This window comes from Malus domestica, chromosome 01 (genome assembly GCF_042453785.1).
Source record: "Malus domestica chromosome 01, GDT2T_hap1".
NCBI lineage: Eukaryota > Viridiplantae > Streptophyta > Magnoliopsida > Rosales > Rosaceae > Malus > Malus domestica.
Genome location: NC_091661.1, coordinates 22585354 through 22607089, shown reverse-complemented (window position 1 = coordinate 22607089; position 21736 = coordinate 22585354). Strand labels below are relative to the sequence as shown.

Below are 21736 nucleotides of genomic sequence, written 5' to 3'. Positions count from 1 at the left end.
ATGATATATCGGTACATAAGTTTCGTACAATTGCATCGGTATATAAGTTTCGGTATGAATGCATCGATACATAAGTTTCGGTACGAATGCATCGGTACATAAATTTTGGTACGAATGCATCGGTACATAAGTTTCGGTACAAATGCATCATCGGTACATAAGTTTCGGTACGAATGCATCGGTACATAAGTTTCTGTACGAATGGGTCGATACATAAGTTTCGGTACAAATGCATCGGTACATAAGTTTTGGTACAAATACATCGGTACATAAATTTTGGTACGAATGCATCGGTACATAAGTTTCAGTACGAATGCATCGGTACATAAGTTTCAGTATAAATGTATCGATACATAAGTTTTAGTATGAATGCATCGATACATAGATTTCGGTATGACTGCATCGGTACATAAGTTTGGGTACGATATATTGGTAGATAAGTTTCGGTATGATTGCATCGGTACACAAGTTTAGTACGACATGTATCGGTACATAAGTTTTGGTACAAAATGTCTCGACACATAACTATAGTACTTACATAAGTACGTAATATGCATATATATATATATATAGATTATAACTAATAAATAAAACACTAATCGAAATTAAAAATTAATATCTAATAGGATAAAATTGAAAAAACCAATTATCAAACTTTGAACCTAGCGTAAAAAATTAAAAAATAAGAAAAACAAAAACATGAAAATACTGTAACCTCCATCTCCCTCCCTACAATGCAAAGCTCTGTGGGGGCATACCGGAGTTTCAATTACCAAAATGCGAATTTCAACATTCCAGCAAAAGGGGGTTAAACCTAACCTTGAAATTGGTAATCTCTCTCCTTTGTGGGCTTTCTAGAGCCCTTTTTTTCATTTGCCGTTGTGTACCTTTGTTGCTTCCGGAGTAAAAAAAAAGAGGATCCTTCGAGTGATTCTGAAAAATTTCCTAAGGTGTCTTACCAAAGTCTTCTTAAAGCTACTGATGGATTTTCTTCTGCCAATTTGATTGGTATGGGAAGTTTTGGGTCAGTTTATAAAGGATTACTTGATCAAGGTGAAACAACAATTGCTACCAAGGTACTCAACCTTGATCGACACAGAGCTTCCAAAAGTTTCATTGCTGAGTGTGAGGCTCTGAAAAATATTAGACACCGTAACCTTGTGAAGGTAGTTTCTGCATGCTCTAGATTCGACTATCGTGGTTCTAATTTCAAGGCCTTAGTTTACGAGTTCATGGCAAATGGGAGCTTAGAAGAATGGTTGCATCCAACTCAGACAAGTATCGAGATGAATGAGAGGGCAAGGTGCTTAACTTTTTCTCAGAGGTTGAACATTGCTATAGATGTTGCAATGGCATTGGATTATCTCGATCATTAATGTCACGTGCCGATAGTTCATTGTGACCTCAAACCCAACAATGTTCTTCTTAACGATGATATGATTGGACATGTAGGTGACTTTGGGTTGGCAAGATTCTTTCCAAGAACTCTTGAAGATGGTTTTGGTAGTCAGTCAAGGTCCATCGGAGTTAAAGGAACAATTGGTTATACTTCTCCAGGTAAAGCGTACTCACTTTCTTTTCACCTTTTTCAGTATTCATTTATAATTTAGGTTTTTTTGTTCAAGTATTAAAATAAAAAATTTGCACAAATGTAGAGTATGGTATGGGGCATGAAGTGTGGCCACAAGGTGATGTGTATAGTTACGGCATCCTCCTGCTGGAAATGTTTACGGGAAAAAGGCCAACCGATGACATGTTTCAAGGATCTTCAAATCTTCACAACTTTGTCAGGGCATCTCTGCCTGAGCAGGTGTTAGATATTGTGGATCCGGTTCTTATTCAAGAAAAAAGGGAAGGGGAGTTGAGTGCAAACCAACATCTAACTGAGGCTAGCACAACAATTCGCAAGAAATTTGAAGAGAGCTTGATTTCAATCTTAAGAGTTGGTGTTGCATGCTCTGCAGACATGCCTGGGGAAAGGTCGGACATCGTTGATGCTATGGCTGAGATGTGTCGGATTAGAAACAAATTTCGAGCATATAAAATGTTGGATTAGAATAAGCATACCGTTAAATATTGGCATGTACGTAGTAATTTTGTTTCCTTATGTGGAAGTCGAAGTTGCCATATTTGCTTGATAAATAAAAACAGTATAGTTGATAACTTTCTTGACAGACTTCAATCCATTTACTACTTCGTACTGTTAAGTTATACTGATATGCATTTCCTGTTAAATATTCATGTTGAGATTTGTAAACCAGAATCATATCAACTCGGTACTAGGGTTACAATACATCCTATTCATCTAGTTAAGTGATACAATATGTATATCAGAAACTGAACCTGTGTCGACGCCATGTTTGTGATGCAAGTCAGTCTTCTACTCCCACTACTCTATAGCTCCCTTACTGCACGAATAGGTCTCAATAGTATTAGGGTTTTTCATGTATGGGAGTAGGGTCTTCGACCTGAGGTAAAATGATAAGGATATGCAACGGTTATATATATAGAGGGCTACACAACTGGCCTATCAACGGTTGCATATCCTTATCATTTTACCAATGAGAGAGTCCTATCATGATTCAATATCCTTGAATTAAACCCTTATAAGATTTGATTAAGTTAGCTGCATGGATATAAGACTCCATAATCCTTATCAATAGAGATCAACCATACTACTCGCACATTAGATAACTTAAGAACCAAGTTACATGATATTCAAGCAATATCAAACACTCATTGTCATTCACTAGGAGTTTACATTCTCCCACCTGAATGTCAATGAGAAATCTATATTCACAAGAACTCATGGTGATCAATGAGCCTCCAAAATTTGCAACCAACTTCTCCTGACAACATGTCACCAAAAGTTAAATGTTGAACCAAGGAAACAAGAAACAAGTCAGTCTGTTCCTAGCACTCCATGATCACATGTTCATTTAACTTAAGGCACAATGTTGCCATCAAGGTCATGATAACGAGAACCATCAACCAAAATGGGGGTTCACCAAATAAGCACAATATCTGTTAAGAATCATTATGAATGAATATATTAAGCAAACTAACTGCTAATCAAACAATAATGACTAGATAATTGACCAACAAGATAAACATATTCAAGCATGACTATAATAGCTAATCGAGTGCTTACTCCCACTCATTAACTGATTCAAAAGTCTCTCGAACTCCCATTCTGAAGACTGTTAAATACTCCCATTGGTAAAGCTTTAGTCATGGGATCAGCCACCATAAGAGTCGTGCTTATATGTTGAATGTCAATAGTCCATTTTTTAACTTCATTTCTCACCTTCAAGTACTTCATATCCATCAACCTGTTTGCCAGTGATCTCTTATTGTTCTTGGTAAAGAATACAGCAGCTTTATTATCACAAAATATCCTTAATGGCCTATCGATTTTGTCCACAATTTCCAGCCCCTTGATCATATTTTTCAACCAAACTGCTTGCTTGATTGCTGTGTAACAGCCAATGAATTCAGCTTCCATGGTCGATGTTGCAATCGACTTTTGCTTGGCACTTTTCCAAGATATTGAACCACTAACAAGTAGAAAAATATATCCATTAATGGATTTCCTATCATCAACACATCCTGCAAAATTCGAATCTGTGTAGGCCACCGTTCCAACTCATCAACTCGACTGTAAATAAGCATAAAATCTTTAGTCCTCTTCAGATATCGCAGCACTTTCTTGGCAGCGGTCCAGTGAGCTGTCCCAAGATTTGCTTGAAATCTTCCTAGTACACTTACTGCAAAAGCTAAGTCCGGCCTAGTGCACACTTGAACATACATTAAACTGCCCACAAGTGATGCATAAGGCTTGATTTTCATGATGTCTCGCTCCAAGTCATTCTTAGGGCATTGATCACTACTAAACTTGTCTCTCTTTCCAATTGGCAGTTCACCACCGGAGCAATTTTCCATACTAAATCTTTTGGTTATTATGTCAATGTACAACCTCTGAGAAAGTCCAAGAGATTTCTTACTTCTGTCTTTAATGATCTCAATTCCTAGGACAAACTTGGCTTCTCCCAAATCCTTCATGTTGAAATTGCTAGCCAACATGTCTTTTGTCGACTAGAAAAGATTCAAATCTGAGCTGGCTATTAATATATCATCAACGTACAAGATTAGAAATACAACTTTAGAACCATTTATCTTGAGATATACACACTCATCCATCTTGTTTTCATGAAAACCAAATGTTGTCATAAGATCAAACTTTTTGTTCCACTGTCGATAAGATTGTTTCAATCCATAGATGGGTTTATTTAATTTGCAGATCAATGATTCCTTCCCCATTTTAACAAATCCTGGTGGCTGGTGCATATATATATCTTCCTTTAGATCACCGTTTAGAAATGCAGTCTTAACATCCATTTGATGAAGTTCTAGGTCAAGGTGAGCAGTTAAAGCTAGGATCATCCGCTTAGAATCCTTGGTGGGCACGGGAGAAAAGGTTTCATTGTAATCGATTCCTTCCCTTTCAGCGAAACCTTTGGCCACTAACCTTGTTTTATGTTTGTCAATATTGCCTTGTGCGTCTCTTTTGGTATTAAAGACCCACTTGCAATCTACTATCTTTGTAATTCCTGCAGGTTTTGGCACAAGACTCCAAACTTGGTTTTTCTTCATTGACTTGATTTCTTCGTTCATTGCTTAGTGCCATAGTGGTGCTCTTATACTTGTAATAGCTTGGTGATATGTTACAGGATCATTTTCATCTCCCAAACTGTATCCTGTTTCATTTAAGTACACGAAGTCTGGAAGCATAACTGCCTTTCTTGTTCTTTGAGATCTTCTTATATTTTCAACAACTGGTACTTCAATCAAATCTTCATTTCCTGTAATAGGATCAATCAATGGTTGTATATGAATTTTTTCATTGATATTGTTGTTTTCAGCATTTGATATTATTCCTTCGTGAAAGGAAACTGGTGCCGCAACTTGTACGTCATGTGGAATTGCAGGCATCTGTGAGGGAATCATTGTTGGTGTCTGTAACATTGTTTCTTGCTGATCAAGTAAAGAGTTGTCATTGCCGCGCATTTCTTCGAACTCAAGTGACTGTGAGGTGGTGTCACATAAACTCAACTCTTCAGGTTCCTCAAAAAACTTTTCTTTATGAGTTTCCATAATTCGAGATTGACCATGAGGACAATAGAATTTGAACCTTTTATATTTTTCCGAGTAGCCAATGAACCTGCAACTTGTTGTTCTTGGATCAAGTTTCTTTTCATTCGGATTATAGAACCGTGCTTCAGCTTTACAACCCCATATGTGGAAATGATTAAAGCTCGGTTTTCTCCCAGTCCAAGCTTATAAAGGCACCATTGTTATTGATTTACTAGGCACTCTATTGATGATATAGTTGGCAATTTTGAAGGCTTCCCCCCACAAAAATATAGGCAGCTTCGTCTATGCAAACATCAATCGAACCATGTCTTTTAGGGTTCTATTTCTCCTCTCTACCACCCCATTTTGTTGTGGAGTCCCTGGGGTGGTGTATTGTGCAACTATGCCACTGTTTTGAAGATATGTGGCGAATGGACCCTTGTGATGTCCAGCTTCAGTATACCTGCCAAAATACTCACCACCTCTATCGGATCTTATTATTTTAATGTGTTTTTCCAACTGTTTTTCAACCTCTAACTTAAAGACTTTAAAACAATCTAAAGCTTCAAATTTTTCAGAAATCAAATAGACAAAGACAAAACATGAAAAATCATCAATGAAGGTGATGAAATATGACTTTCCACATATAGTTTTGTTTGGAAAGGTCCACATATGTCAGTATTAATGATCTCAAGGAAGTGTTGACTGCGAGTTGAACCCATTTTTCTTGTGTTGGTGAACTTTCCTTTAAAACAATATGTACAAGTTTTAAAATTGTCAAAATTCAATTGAGGTAATAGATTTTCTTTGCACAAAGTAATGATTCTTTCCTTCGAGATGTGCCCCAACCTCTTGTGCCCAAAGCATAGAGGATTTTTCAGAAGTGAGCATTCTTTTAGAACCAATACTTTGAACATTGAAACATTCATGCACATATGAGCATTCCATTTGCCACATATCAGTTTCCACATATCAGTTTGCAAATGAGCAATACCGAGCAAGGAATTCATATGATTTGAATTATAAAACCTTACACTTTTACCGTCCCCAACAAAAGAAATACCTAACTGAACTAACTTGGATGCTGAAATTAAACTCTTTCTCATTGAAGGTACATAAAGAACTGGATTCAACTTTAAGATAAAACCAGATGACATGACAAGTTTGACAATCCCAATAGACTCAACAGCGACCTTGCTCCCATTCCCCACATAAACATTGTAGACTTCATTGTTTACTTCCTTTGTTTTTGAGAAGCCCTGTAAAGAATTAGTTATGTGAATAGAGCAACCAGTGTTAAACCAGTAACTTTTAGGAGGAATAAAAACCAAATTGGACTCTACACAGACAAAAACATTTATTATTTTACCTTTCTTTGTAAGCCAATTTTTGAACCAATGCAGTTCTTTCTCAAATAACCTGACTCTCCGCAAAAATAGCACTCATTTTCCTTTTCTATCTCAGTGTTCACCGGTTTAAGTTTGAAAGATCCTTTAGAGGTGTTAGCATTTTTAAAATGAGAAGAGAACATATTCTTCTTCTTGTTACCAGCAGTAGATGATGAACTAGCATTAAAGGATTTGGACCATTTCTCCATCTACACCAGGTTTACTTCAGTAGTTTTGTCAGTCTTAAGTCGATCATCCTCTTGTGCACACATTAAGATCAACTCATTTATTCCCCATTTGTCTTTCTATGTGTTGTACGAGACTTTAAGATGACCATACTTAGCAGGTAGTGAGTTCAAGGCCATGTGCACCAAGAATTGGTCAGTTATGGGCACTTCCAAGTCCTTCAGCTTCAGGGAAAGATCCACCATCCTGAGAATGTGCTCCCTCACACTCCTTGTGCCACTAAACTTCATGGAGGTAAGCTATGTGAGAAGTGTACCTGTCTTAGCCATATCTGATTCCATAAACTTTTCTCCGACAGCTGGCATTGTTAAGCTTTGGAATTCCTCATTTGACAGGTTATGCCATGGCTTTCTTCATGATCATCAAAGACATTTTGTTGGCCCTTTCCCACTTCTCAAACTTCAATTTTTCATTAGCGATGCTCTTATCTGTTAAAACTGCAGGTTGGTTTTCTGTCGGTGCCAAGTCAAGATACATCAGCCCCAAGACAATCTCTACATCCTCCTTCCACTTCTTAAAGTTAGAGCCAGTGAAGGTTTCAATGTTGTTGAAGTTAAGAGAAGTCATATGTGGGGCTGTTAACAACAAGATTCCTTTGTGTCAGTATTTCATTTAGATTCTTAACATATTTATTTGAGAAAACTCTCACATAATGTTTTCTCATTTCATTGATAAGCATATGAACACAGCAACATCTTTAGACAAATGATGTTCATATTAATTTTGTATAGCTGGAAAATAAGATAAAAGGTGCCTTCCAATTTAGAACCGACTACCTGGAACCCCTTCCCTGATTGCTCACCTAGCACTGCTCTCGAAGTACCCATTGTTTCAACATCTTATGCTTCTAGAGAATATACCAGATGCCTGGAGAACAGAAGAGGCAAGTGAAAATGATGCATCGAAACATGTGGAGACAAGTGCAACAAATACATGTGCTGATCATCCGCTACTTCTTCGAAAGCAAAAGTATCTCATATCATGCTTTTCCAATATCTTTTCCTTTACCTTTGCTCTTGCCTGCAGAACAATGAGAAATGAAGCAATCAGTCAGAACCTGAAATTAAACGTCCGATCAGGAACTGATTGCCCAGAACCTTTGCTTGGTTGCTTACCTAGCATTGCTCTCGAGTGCTCATCTTCAACTGTCGACGAGTCTCAAATTTCCTCAACGAATACTTCAGGACAGTTGATACGATGTTGGCTTTTTACATTGAAGTTGCCAAGCATGGATGAGTGGCCGAAAAGTGATGCTCTGAATGACCATTTAAAGGCAAAGGGTTGCGCACCACTTCTGCTGGGCGAAAGAAACAAGCAGAGAAGAATGCAGCACGATGAGCTGGAACAAATCATTATGGTAGGACACCCTTGTCGGCAAAACTGCATAATCCAGACGGATGAGTCTAAGTCAAATCCAAGCCCGTCGTCGTTGCTCTAATCAAAGAGCTCGAGAAGCTTCAACAACCTTTCGCTGGTACCGTCGCCAAAGAGCAAAGTCTCGATAACCCTTGAAGATCATACCGTTAACCAAACTACTTAGGGTTCATATGAAAATGTTGTGAACATCCTTGATCTTTCAAAGCAAATTCTTTGTAGCATCTGACCTTATCGCCTAACCTTCTTCAATATGAATGGGAAAGATTGAACAAAGAAATAGGCAATCACCTCCGCCTCATGCCTGCCTACCAGGTGTTCAAACCCTGAAAACTACTTAAGATCAAGCCCCAACGGCCCTTGAAGAAATCACAAGTCCGATTCAAGATCAAGTGTCCACCACCTTTGAATCAAATCCAGTTCAAGATTAAGTCTGTGGAAAGTCCTTTGGAGGAAACCAGAAAAACCCTTCAACCTAGTTCAAGATCAAAGCTGTGGAACGTCAACAAGCGCAACAAAATACGTGTTGATTCATCCATTACCAAAGCTAAAGATCATATACCACATGAAGTTCCTTGTGGTCTAAATATAATCCAAGATCAAGCATCAACGGCCCTTGAAGAAATTTCAAACAAAATTCAAGAACAAGCCTCAACGTCACTTGAAGAAACTCCCAACCTAATTCAAGATTAACCTCAACGGCCCTTGGATCGACATCTACATTAAGGGACTTCAAAAAACATCTTCTACATGTGACAAGCACATGTATACAGCGCGCCTTGAAGTGGGGGCATTTGTAGACATTGAAATTTCGGTGAAATAAATATTGACAATTGTATTAAAATTACAACCCTTATTCATCTCACCTACAACACACACTCATTTCACCTAACAAACTCCACCCAATTCACCTACAACATACACTCACCTCACCTACAACACACACTCATTTCACCTACAACCTCCACTCAATCCACCTACAACATCCACCAAAACAAATGGATGGTGGTGACTCATTCTCAAAGCCTATAAATAGGCTTCTCCATCAAGCAATCAAGGGAGAAAATTTACATACATTTTCTCTACTCTCAAGCAAATTCTGAAGGATCAAGAAAGCCCTTTTCGTTCTTCGTGAAATCCTCCTTCAAGATCAAGCCTCGACGGCCCTTGAAGAACTCTCACCGATTTAAGATCAAGCCCCGACGGCCCTTGAAGAAAGTGTTCATCATTCATCAATCGTTCATCCAGGATCAAGCCTCGACGACCCTTTGGATCAACAACACAATCCACAAATCAACACCTTACGGAGATTAAATCAGAGGATCAAGTTATAAAGAGATTGTAACCCTTAAATCATTAATACAAATATTATTTCGTACACGTGTTCTTGTCTCATTCATCGCAAGAATTCCCGTGTTTACAATTAGAAAATTATATTTCAATCCTTTAAGAATATTACTTTTAGAACAAAACCATGTATAAGATTAAAGACTAACTTTAGTCCTTGACATTTAATTGTAACAATCAAATATTAATTAGATTGTAATAAGTATTGAGCTTTTTAATGTATTATATATTTGTGGATGCAAATTTTCTCCTCTTCGATCTTGGACGATTTTGCACCTACAAAACAACTAGCACCTTAGGTTAAGGCCAAAAGCCTCACGCGCCCTCGATGAATGGGGGCGGCTTTGGCCGAAGAACCTCCGATGCCAAAGTTAGAATTTCAGAGAGAAATAGTGTTTAGAGTGTTTTGGAATTTTTACAAGAGGATTGGAATGAGTTTTTGGTGAAAATAGGAGCCTATTTATAGGATTAGGTTTCTCCATTTTCTTCAAGGAATGGCCGGCCACTCTCTCCATTTTTTGGTGAATTTGTGGTTTAATTAGCCACTTTATTGGCTAATAAAATATGATAGAAATAAATGGGGTGTTATCAAATTGAATGATTAGCTTTATTTGGGTAATAAGATGGAGAAAATAAAAAAGGTAAAGAATAAAGGGAGGAAATGTGGCCGGCTACTAGGTGGGAATTTTAGGTTTTATTTTTGGTTTAATTAGCCAATTAATTGGCTAATTAAATATGAAAGGAAATGTTATAGTAATTATGGTATTGATTGGCTAATAAAAGGGAAGAAATGGTGGGAAAAAGTAACAAAAAGGTAATGGTTTAGGTTTTGAATGGGATAGCCAGCCCTATAGTATTTTTTAGGTTTGAGTGGATGTTTCAAATTGATAATTAAGGGATTGATTAGGTGATTAATCCCTTAATTAGTCAATTTTTAGGAAACATGAAAGGAAAATATTATTTAGCTAATTGATTAGCTAAATAATGGAATATAAAACATATAAAATGAATTAGGTTTTGGGAATTACCTTATAGAAAGGATTTGATGAAATAGGCTTTAAATCGTTACCTATTTTGAGCACTTTTGATTTGGTTGAAAGATAATTTCCTGCTGCTTGCGCGTAGGAATCTCGGTATGCCTCAAGGGTATTTTTGTCCTCTTTCGTTCAAAAGTCCACGTGTCGCCTAGTGAATATTTTTGGCTCCACAAATGCCCCCACACCTGTTGAGCTGTTTGCAGAAAAGGGCAATAGGTGTAGAGATTTTCTTGCTTTAGGAAACTCTGAATTGCTTCCTATTTTGTTGTTGATTCTCTCTTTCAATAGGAAATTAAATCCTTCTAGGAAAAGGAAATAAATTTCCCCAAAGCTTATTTAAGTCCACCTTAAGTGGATTGTTAAATCAACTTTTAGAGAGAAACTTATTCATCCTTACAAGAGAAAAAGAGAGCTTAGAGGATATTTGTGGATCGCTCTTCGTTGCTTCTAGGTAAGAAAAAATTGATTTTCTTGTCTTCTTGATTTTTTATTTTTGTTTTTCTTGCTGGGCGATGGTGAGTGGATGATTAGCCAAGCCGTGGGGCTTGGCAATTTGGCTGGGTTCCTGCAGCTTTCAACTTTTTTTTTTTTTTTTTTAAAACAACTCTCTAACAAATCTTCCTTGTATTTTTGCAGAATTTTCAAGCATGTCTTCCTCGAGCCGCAAGAATGATGATGATGTGCCCCCGTTGTATCGTCAAGACGGGTCTTTGAGCAAGATTGGCTACTTCAAAGCTGCTCACCTCAAGATTAGCTCCAACGGTTTGTTTAGAGATTTTCTTAAAGCGTATTGGCATGCCATTCCGTCGGGAGTGCATGTGCGGCGAGTTAAGGATGGTAGCAGCCGGGAACCATGCAGTGGAACTCGGAGAGCTATCAAGTTCCATCCTTACTATTTTGTGTTAGGGTTTACCTTTCCTATGCCGCGTTTCTTCCAAGAAGTGCTCTGTTCCATGAAATGTGCGCCTGCCCAATGTTCCCCGAATGCGGTCCGAGTGACGGTGGGGTTCCACAATTTGAACCAATTCTTTGACTTGGGACTAACCACCAATGAGTTTTGGTATTTCTTTGACATAGGTCACATTGATGGAGTTGGGCAACTGCGATCTCGTCATAAGCTTTTTGATAGCTCCAGCAAAGGAGATCACGACTGGGCCAAAGAGACTTTGGAGATAAGTGGAGAATGGGAGTCTGATTCTTCCTCCGAGCTACGTGTTCCTACGGTCTTCATATCTGGTAAGCAGGCTGCTTAATCTTCTCGGCTGCTTTACTTTAGTGCCCAGTTACTCTTCAACTTTCTAATTGTCTTCCGCTGTTTTTTGTAGATTCGGAATTCGGCTCAACTCCTAAGGATTTTCCAGACATGAAGAAAGTACACGTCACTCTGGGTATCCCTTCTGAATATCGCGAGTGGCGTTGGCTGTTTAGTCCTCTTCGTAGGGAAAAAAATGGGTTGCCCTCAAAAGAAGAGATAAAACGGATCAAGGCAGACGCGATGGCTCGTCCCATTGCTGTGATGGAACCTACTATCAATGAAGGTGGGAAAAAGAAACACTCTTCGTCTGCTCAAGAGACGTCTGCTGAAAAGAAACTGAAGACTGCTCGTGGAGATTCTCCGGCGCCTACTATTAAAAGGGGGAAAAAGAAACATTCCCCGCCTGCCCAAGAGACGCCCGCTGAAAAGAAACTGAAAACTGTTTGTGGGGATTCTCCGGTTATCCCCAAGATCGTGATTGACTTGACTTCCTCTAAAGGCGAGAAAGAATGAACTGCTAGATTTGTGCCGGTAACGCCTATTGCTTCGAAGGTTGCTAGCTTGATTGCTGAAAAAATTGCCCAACGCAGAAGTTCCTCCGTGTCTCCAGTACCGAAGTTTGTGCCAAAGCGTTCGTCTGGGGCTAAGGCTCACCTTTGGAGAGGCTTGCTACTATGAAGAGTGACAAGGTGTCTCTGCCTGCTAAAGTGGCGCCAAAACCTGCTTCTTCCGCTGCTGCACCCAGCTCGTCTACTGACAAGAAGGAAACTGTTTGTTTAGGCAAGCTTGGAGAATCTTCCAAGGCTGTTTCTGGAGAATTTGCTGAGGTTTGCGCGCTTCTGAAACCAGATCTACTTGAAGACATGGATATATGTGCCAAGTTTGTTGATGGCGTCAGGGAAATTGTTGGTCCGAGTCTTTTCGCGAAGCACACCTCCGAGTATAGGAAGGCTGTCTTGCTATCCATGATGCAGAAAACAACACTTCTGGCAGCCGAGTCTATACTCCTTGACCAAGAGGATACCAAGGCTGCTAAAGAGATGGCAAAAACCATGGCTGCCGAAGCTTATTCCTCGGTCGAAAAAATCAAGAAATTGGAATCTGAGCTTGCTGTTTTGAAGGGATCTAACATTCCTGCCCCCACTTCCTTGCAGCTTGAGGCCGCTCGCCAAGAGATCACAGATTTGAATACTAGACTTGATGCGATCCAAGTAAAGTACGAAGGTGCAGAGAAGGAAATCGAGGGTTACATACCTCAAATTCAAGATCTTGAATGTTCTATCTCTGAATTCCGCTCTGCTGCTTATGCGAAGGATGAAGAATTGATCGATGTTTACAACCAAGTGATCCATTTCAAAAAGGTTGTCGATAGGCTTGAGCCTCAAGTGTTGGAGCTTCAAAGTACTTTGAAGATCAATGACAATCTGAAGAAGGAAATTGAGGAGTTGCAGCGGGTCCGTGCTTGCCTGCTTGAGGAGAATGAGCAGTTGAAAGTTGAGAAGGCTGGGTTCGAGGCATCGCTTACTCAGAGTCAAGCCGATTTCTACAAGCTGGGTTATGTGGATCATCTCTATGGGCGACCGTCTGACTTTGAATTCTCCGGTAAAGATTTCGAGACCTTCTCTATTTCTCCAGAAGACTTGCTTGCTTTAACTTTTGAGTCTTCTATCGGTGAAGTAGTTGGAGAAGTTGGAATCCAGGCTGCGACAGCTGAGGGTAAAGGGCCGGATGATATCGCTGCTGAGAACATCAAGGCTGCTAAAAGTGTGACGACCGAGTAGTCATGAGATGTCCAAGCTATTGAAGAATAGTCTTCTAGGGAGCATTTAGGATTTTCTTTGCTTTCCTTTTTCGCTTGAACTCCTTCAGTATTTGCTAGTTGTTTATCAATTTTTGCTAGAAAATTTAATAAACTTGCTTTCTTCGCTTTTCTTTATCTCCGCTTCTTTTTGTCTACGCCCTAACCTTTAGACCTTATAGACCAGTGGTAGGCGTGCTACTTTTCTATAAGCAGACAGACGTGCATAGCCTACGCAGTCGTAGGTATTGGTGTAGAACTTTGCAAAGTTGTTAGCCATTGGGTTGGCAGCCGGATGCCTTACTTACAAAAGTAGACAAGTCCGCGTAACCACTAGGCTGTTAACCTTGACTTTCTCCAATTCCGTAGGTTGTGTAGCAAGTAGCACAACACTTTAGGACTTGGTGTAGGTTGTTCTGCGGTTGGCAGAAGTGAAGCTTATCGATTGCGTAGCATGTCGGCAGTGGATAAAACTTTGTATATGCATGCTAGCTTGTTTAACCTTTCACAAGAATGTGCGGTTGTATAAATCTAGTGCGGCTTTACTGCTCGAAAGGCAAGCCGTAGGCAGTCTTCCGGAATCCGTAGGCTACCTTAGTGCATTTGGTAGCAGCTTTAGGTTTCCAGGGCAGCCGTCCGTTGGGTATGCTGCATAATGTGCCCCATCCGTTTCTAGGGCCCGATTCCCTGTGGATTAGGCCAATAGACCCATAATCCTTCAGCTAGCTAAGCCTTGAAAAAGACCATTGTGGCTGCTTCTAGGAATCCCGGCGCAAGCCATCATGCACCTAGTTATACTAGGGCAGCCTGGCTCATCCACGTCTGGATATTCGGAGTGTTGAGTTCATCCCCCCGCCTTGGAGAGCATAGTTGGTCCCTCGGGGGGTGCGATCTTCTTTTGAAGTGCATGAGAAGATAATTTGTTGTAAACATGTAATCGAGCCAAGTTACAAATTATTTCTAAATTCTTTATTGAAAAATGAACAAAATGAGCAAATAACTTGGCTGAAAAAAACTGCATGATGATTGGTTAGTCCTCGGCTTACGAGGGGGCGCCCGTTGAGCTGCTTGAGTCTTCAGGTCTTGATACAGCAGGAAGTCACACATGGTATTTCCTCAAATTGTAGGCATTCCATTGCTTCTCGATTTCTTTATCATTCATGGTAGCAAAAGTGTAGCTACCCTTACCGCCTACTCTGCTGATCTTGTAAGGACCTTCCCAGATGGGATCCATTTTTTTTTAGCCTTCTCTGCGAGCAGTAATGAAGGCCTTTCTTAGGACTAGATCTCCAGGTTGGAATTGCCGGATCTTAGCCCTTTTATTATAGCTAGAAAGGAGCTGCTGCTGGTAGGCTGCGATGCGGGTGATGGTCTGCTCGCGTTTCTCTTCTGCCAAATCTAAGTCTGTGGCCTTCTCTTTACTGTTCTGCTCAATGCTTGGCAGTAGAGTGTTGATGCTTGGCACGATGATGTTGGGAGGAATGATTGCTTCCGAACCAAATGCCAAAGAGAAAGGAGTTTCACCGGTTGCTCGTCTTTTGGTCGTGCGATATGCCCATAGACACCCAGGGAGATCATCTGGCCATTTTCCCTTTTTGTCGGTGAGGGACTTCTTAAGGCAGTCAAGGATCGTCTTGTTGGATGCCTCGGCCTGCCCTTTACCTTGAGGATACCTCGGCGTGGACATGTGTTGTTTGATGCTGTATTTTTGGAAGAATTTCACCAAATCTTTTCCCACAAGTTGCGGGCCGTTGTCAGTGACGATGGATTGAGGGATGCCAAATCGGCAAATGATGTTCCTCCATATGAAGCGCTCTATGTCCGTCTGAGTCGTGGTCGTCATGGGTTCCGCTTCTACCCATTTGGTGAAGTAATCGGTTGCCACGATCATCATGCATCTGCCCCCCGTAGCAGGCAGCATAGGCCCTACCAGGTCGATTGCCCATTGCATGAATGGCCAAGGACTCGTCTGTGGGTGTAGCTCACTGGCAGGTAGTGCTGGTACAGGTTTGTAGCGTTGGCAGCGGTCGCACTTTTGTACTAACTCATTAGCATCTTGGTGCATGGTAAGCCAGTAGTAGTCTGCGTTAAGAGCTTTCTGGGCTAAGGATCGGCCTCCAGAGTGATTCCCATAAACACCTTCGTGGATTGAGCTTAGAACCTTCAAGTCATCGGGAGGTGCTAGGGAACGGAGATGTGGTCCGGTGTAGGACCTTCGAACGAGAATGCCATTCCACATATAGTAGCGTGCCGACTTGATTTGGAGTTTCCTTGACTCCAATCTTTCGGTGGGTAGTGTGTCGTTGATCAAGTAGTCTATAATAGAACTTTGCCAAGTAGAAGTTACACTAACCTGCGACACTTCGGCAATCGGCTCTATCTCTATGCTTGGCTTATCTAGATATTCCACCGGAATGGAGCATTTAAATTGGTGGTCAAGGGCGGAGCCTAAACCAGCTAGTGCATCTGCATGGGCATTGTCTGCCCGCGGAACTTGAGTGAGAGTGTAAGTCTGAAATGCTTCAAGCTGCTGGAGTACTTTCTCTAGGTATTGTGCCATCTTTGGGTGTTTTGCCGTGTATTCCCCATTAGCCTGGCTGGTGATTAATTGGGAATCAGAATGAATCGCGAGTTTCTTCACCGCCAAGTCTTTTGCCATTCAGAGGCCTGCTAGTAGAGCCTCGTACTCTGCTTCGTTATTAGATGTTTTAAAGCCTAGAGTGATCGCCTGCTTGAGCATTGAGCCGTATGGAGTAACAAGGACTATACCTGCTCCCGAGCCTTTATAGTTGGATGCTCCATCGACATGCAAATTCCAGAAGTCTTTATCGGATGGAGCAAGCATGGCTGAGGTGCTCTCGGCTGCTTCCGGGGTATCGTTGGGCCGCTCTGTTGCGTCGCCTAGACTAGGCGTGAATTCTGCTATGAAATCTGCCAAGGCTTGAGCCTTTATCGCTATGCGAGGTTGGAAAACTAAACCATATTGGCCAAGTTCCAATGCCCATTTCATTACTCATTGAGAAGCGTCCGGACCATGTAATATTGATCGTAAGGGATACTGAGTCATGACAATGACTGTATGAGCTTGAAAGTATGGTCTAAGCTTCCGAGCCGCAACAACTAATGCCAAAATTAATTTTTCGATCTTCGGATATCTTGTTTCCGCATCGAGAAGAGCTTTAGAAGTGTAGAATACCGGCAGTTGGGCCCCCAGCTCTTTTCGTATGAGGGCAGAGCTCACCGCTACTTCGGAGATTGCCAAATAAATGTATAAATCCTCCGCTGCTTCCGGCTTGGATAGTAAGGGAGGTGATGTGAGATACTTCTTCAAGTCTTGGAAAGCTTTTTTCGCACTCTTCATCCCATTTGTCTCTTTGTGCCCTCTTGATAGCTTTGAAAAAAGGCTTGCATCGATCGGTGGATCGTGAGAGGAAACGGTTGAGGGCAGCTGCTCGTCCGGTCAAGCTTTGGATCTCCTTCAAAGTAGTTGGAGACTTCATATCTAGGATTGCTCGGATTTGCTTGGGATGTGCTTCAATTCCTCGTTGGGTTACTAAGTACCCTAAGAATCGGCCTGAAGATACTCCAAATGTGCATTTGGTTGGGTTGAGCTTCATCTCGTACTTTCTAAGGATATTGAAAGTTTCTGCCAGATTGCGAATATGATCTGATCGCTGCTTGCCCTTTACCATGATATCGTCGACATAGACCTCCATGGTTACCCCAATTTGCTTTTTGAACATCATATTTACTAACCTTTGGTAAGTGGCTCCCGCGTTTTTTAGGCCAAATGGCATGACCTTGTAGCAGTAGGTGCCTCACTCTATCACGAATGCGCTTTTCTCCTTGTCAAGCTCATACATGGCTATTTGATTGTAACCGGAGTATGCATCTAAAAAGCTAAGCAACTGGTTTCCAGAAGTTGAATCTACTAATAGATCAATCCGGGGGACAGGATAATGGTCTTTTGGGCATGCTTTGTTGAGGTCAGTGTAATCTACGCAAACCCTCCATTTGCCCTTCTCTTTCTTCATGACTAGTACAACATTAGCAAGCCATGCTGAGTGTGCTACCTCTTTTATGAACCCGGCTTCCAATAGTTTGTCGATTTCTGCATCAATGATCGCTACTCGTTCGGGTGCAAAATGTCTTCTTTTTTGGATTACCAGTTTGGCAGTAGGGTCGACGTGCAGCTTGTGGCAGGCCACCTTGGGGTCAATTCCGGGCATGTCAGATGGTGACCATGCGAAGACATCTCGGTTTTCCCTCAGGAAAATTGTGAGTTCTTCCTTCTCACTTGGGCTTAGTCGTGAGCCAATTTTAGCCGTCTTTTCCGGCTGCTGGGGATCAAGAATGATGTCTTCAGCATCCTCTTCGTCTTTTCCGCCTATGTAATTTTACATTGCCGGTCCCAAGCCCGGATAAAGGAGGAGGGGGAGGGCGTCAGGTAGTCGACAGCCGGCACTCCATGATCACGTCGAATCCTTATGAAAATGAATCCAGAACAAAATCGCGCTAAAGCTAGGGCGTCACCCGTAAGTGGCGCGCTGTGTGGCCCAAGCACAGTGATAAGTGAGCAAGGGTCGCTGTATCTCCATCGGCACCCGGATGCAGTGTTAAATGAGCAAGGGGGCCGTAGAAACTTCTTTTCGAACGACTCCACTCAAAGTTGTTTGGGAGCATATGCTCCTATCAACTTTACACGGGACACACAAAAGAAGTACTTTGATCCTATTAGACGGGGGAGGGTGAAGAAGCTAGGACAGAAGGGTAGAGTTCAAGAGAGCAAAATGCGTTTAGGAACGTGGAATATAGGAACCTTAACGGGAAAATCTATGGAAGTAGTGGAAGTTATGGTGAGGAGAAGGATAAATATTATGTGCCTACAAGAAACTAAGTGGGTTGGTAGTAAGGCAAAGGATCTAGAAAACTCAGGGTTTAAACTTTGGTATTCGGGCACAAATAGAACGAGAAACGGTGTTGGCATCATCGTGGACAAGACCTTGACACAAGATGTTGTAGATGTCAAGAGGGTAGGAGATAGAATCATGGCAATCAAGATTGTAATAGGACAAGAACTTATCAATGTGATTAGTGCGTACGCACCTCAAGTAGGGTTGGATACGAGTTCGAAGGAGAAATTTTGGGAAGACCTTGGAGACTTGGTGCAAGGAATTGCTCAGACGGAGAAGTTATTTATAGGAGGAGATCTAAATGGACACGTGGGCAGGGAGACAGGCAACTATGGAGGTTTTCATGGTGGCCATGGTTTTGGGGAGAGAAATGAGGATGGGGAAGCTATCTTGGATTTTGCAATGGCATATGATCTCTTCTTAGCCAACACCTTCTTTAAGAAGAGAGAAGAACATGTGATCACCTACAAGAGTGGGTCGTCAAAAACACAAATAGATTTTCTTCTAATGAGGAAAGGGGATCGTATAACTTGTAAGGATTGCAAAGTTATACCAGGAGAGAGCGTGGCTAATCAACATCGCTTGTTGGTGATGGATGTACATATCAAAAGAGGGAGACAAAAGAACAAGACTTGGAAGTGCCCAAGGACTAGATGGTGGAATCTAAAAGAAGAAAAACAAGCCATTTTCAAAGAGAAGGTAATCACCCAATGTGTGTGGGATAGAGAGGGGGAAGCTAGCCAAATGTGGGATTCTATGGCTAGTTGTATCCGAAAAGTAGCAAAAGAGGTATTAGGAGAGTCCAAGGGCTTTGCCCCACACCAAAAGGAATCTTGGTGGTGGAATGAGGAGGTACAAACAAAGGTGAAGGCTAAGAAGGAATGTTGTAAAGCCTTATACAAGGAGAGGACCGATGAAAATGGTGAAAGGTATAGAAAAGCGAAGCAAGAGGCGAAGAAAGCGGTCAGAGAAGCTAAGTTAGCGGCTTACGACGATATGTATAAACCACTAGATACCAAAGAAGGAGAGTTGGATATCTATAAACTAGCTAGAGCAAGGGAAAAGAAGACAAGGGACCTAAACCAAGTGAGGTGCACCAAGGATGAGGATGGAAAGGTTCTTGCTACAGAGAACGCGGTTAAAGACAGATGGAGAGGTTATTTTCATAATCTTTTCAATGAAGGACATGAAAGGAGTGCTTCTTTAGGGGAGTTGAGTAACTCAGAAGAGTGTAGAAACTACTCTTTTTATCGTCGAATCCGGAAGGAAGAAGTGGTTGTAGCTTTGAAGAAGATGAAGCATAGAAAAGCAATAGGCCCAGACGATATACCAATCGAAGTGTGGAAAGTTTTGGGAGAGACAGGTATAACATGGCTCACTGACCTTTTCAATAGGATTTTGAAAACGAAGAAGATGCCAAATGAGTGGCGAACGAGCACTTTGGTGCCTATCTACAAGAATAAGGGCGACGTACAAAATTGCATGAACTATAGGGGTATTAAGTTAATGAGTCATACAATGAAGCTTTGGGAGAGAGTCATTGAGCATAGATTGAGGCAAGAGACACGGGTTTCGGACAACCAATTCGGGTTCATGCCAGGGCGCTCAACCATGGAGGCAATCTATCTTTTACGAAGATTGATGGAAAGATATAGAGATGGGAAAAAGGATTTACACATGGTCTTTATAGATTTGGAAAAAGCGTATGATAGGGTCCCAAGAGACATTCTTTGGAGGATCTTAGAGAAGAAAGGAGTACGAGTAGCATATATCCAAGCTATAAAGGATATGTATGAAGGAGCAAAGACTGCCATAAGAACTCATGAAGGACAAACCGAAAGCTTTCCCATAACTGTAGGATTACATCAAGGCTCATCCTTAAGTCCTTACCTTTTTGCGATGGTAATGGATGAGTTAACAGGACATATTCAAGATGATATTCCTTGGTGTATGCTCTTCGCAGACGATATAATGTTGATAGATGAAACTCAGGAAGGGGTAAATGCAAAGCTTAACCTTTGGAGAGAAGTGTTGGAATCTAAAGGTCTTCGCCTAAGCCGATCAAAGACAGAATATATGGAGTGCAAGTTCAGTGCAGATGGAGGCCAAAACGAGTTAGGGGTGAGGATCGGAGATCAAGAAATACCAAAGAGCGACCGTTTTCGTTACCTAGGATCTATCTTGCAAAAGAACGGAGAATTAGATGGAGATCTCAACCATAGAATACAAGCTGGATGGATGAAGTGGAAGAGTGCATCTGGCGTGTTGTGTGACCGCCGTATGCCACTGAAGCTCAAGGGAAAATTTTATAGGACGGCAATAAGGCCGGCGATGCTGTATGGCACAGAATGTTGGGCGGTGAAGCATCAACACGTACACAAAATGGGTGTAGCGGAGATGAGGATGCTTCGTTGGATGTGTGGGCACACGAGAAAGGATAAGATTAGGAATGAGGATATCCGGGGTAAAGTAGGAGTAGCCGAAATTGAAGGAAAGATGAGAGAAAATCGGTTACGGTGGTTTGGACATGTGCAAAGAAGGCCTACTGACGCTCCGATTAGAAGATGCGACTATGGGACAGAGGTTCAGGGCCGAAGGGGTAGAGGAAGACCTAGGAAAACTTTGGAAGAGACTCTAAGAAAAGACTTAGAGTACTTGGATCTAACGAAGGACATGACACAGGACCGAGCACAATGGCGTTCTAAGATTCATATAGCCGATCCAAGTCTCCAACCGAGAAGTTTTCCTCACTCGAAAAATTAAGGGAACACTACCCCAACCTACATGCTCCACTCAGAAAGCTTCAACATACAAGCTTCAACAAAAGAAAATTCAAAGAACTTAGCGAAGAAGGCTTTGGTGTATTTAACACAATACGTTGAAATGAAGGAAAACTTATTTATTGATATCCCCGATAAGCTACAAATATGTACATATACATGAGTCAAAATAAACAAACAAGATGGAGCCTTCACAAAGGTTGCTTAGGAGAAGTCTCAGCAGTCGGTAGAGCCCCAGAAAGAGAAGGCATCGGAGGGGGATCATTCGGAGCCTCAGTACTGGACAGAACCCTAGAAGGAGGAGGCATCAGAGGTTGATCATTTGGAGCTTCATTACGCGGTACAGCCCCAGAAGACGAAGGCAATAAATGCCTTTGGAACAAACCCACAAATCTCTGATGATCAAGTAAAACCTGACCATCAGTTTCCTTCATCTGGTCAAGCTTCCTCTTCATGTTTGTAGCA

General features: G+C 41.4%; 2 protein-coding genes across 2 annotated transcripts in view; one reads left to right on the top strand and one right to left on the bottom strand.

Moving 5' to 3' along the window:
• LOC108174601 (probable LRR receptor-like serine/threonine-protein kinase At3g47570) overlaps positions 1-21736 on the bottom strand; it is a 55808-nt gene that overhangs the window by 24080 nt on the left and 9992 nt on the right. The gene's annotated exons all lie outside the window — the stretch shown is intronic.
• Positions 1011-2056, top strand: LOC114826188 (probable LRR receptor-like serine/threonine-protein kinase At3g47570). Its single transcript, XM_070807097.1, has 3 exons — positions 1011-1278; positions 1453-1557; positions 1656-2056. Exons 1-3 carry the CDS (start codon positions 1011-1013, stop codon positions 2054-2056), a joined length of 774 nt encoding a protein of 257 aa, XP_070663198.1.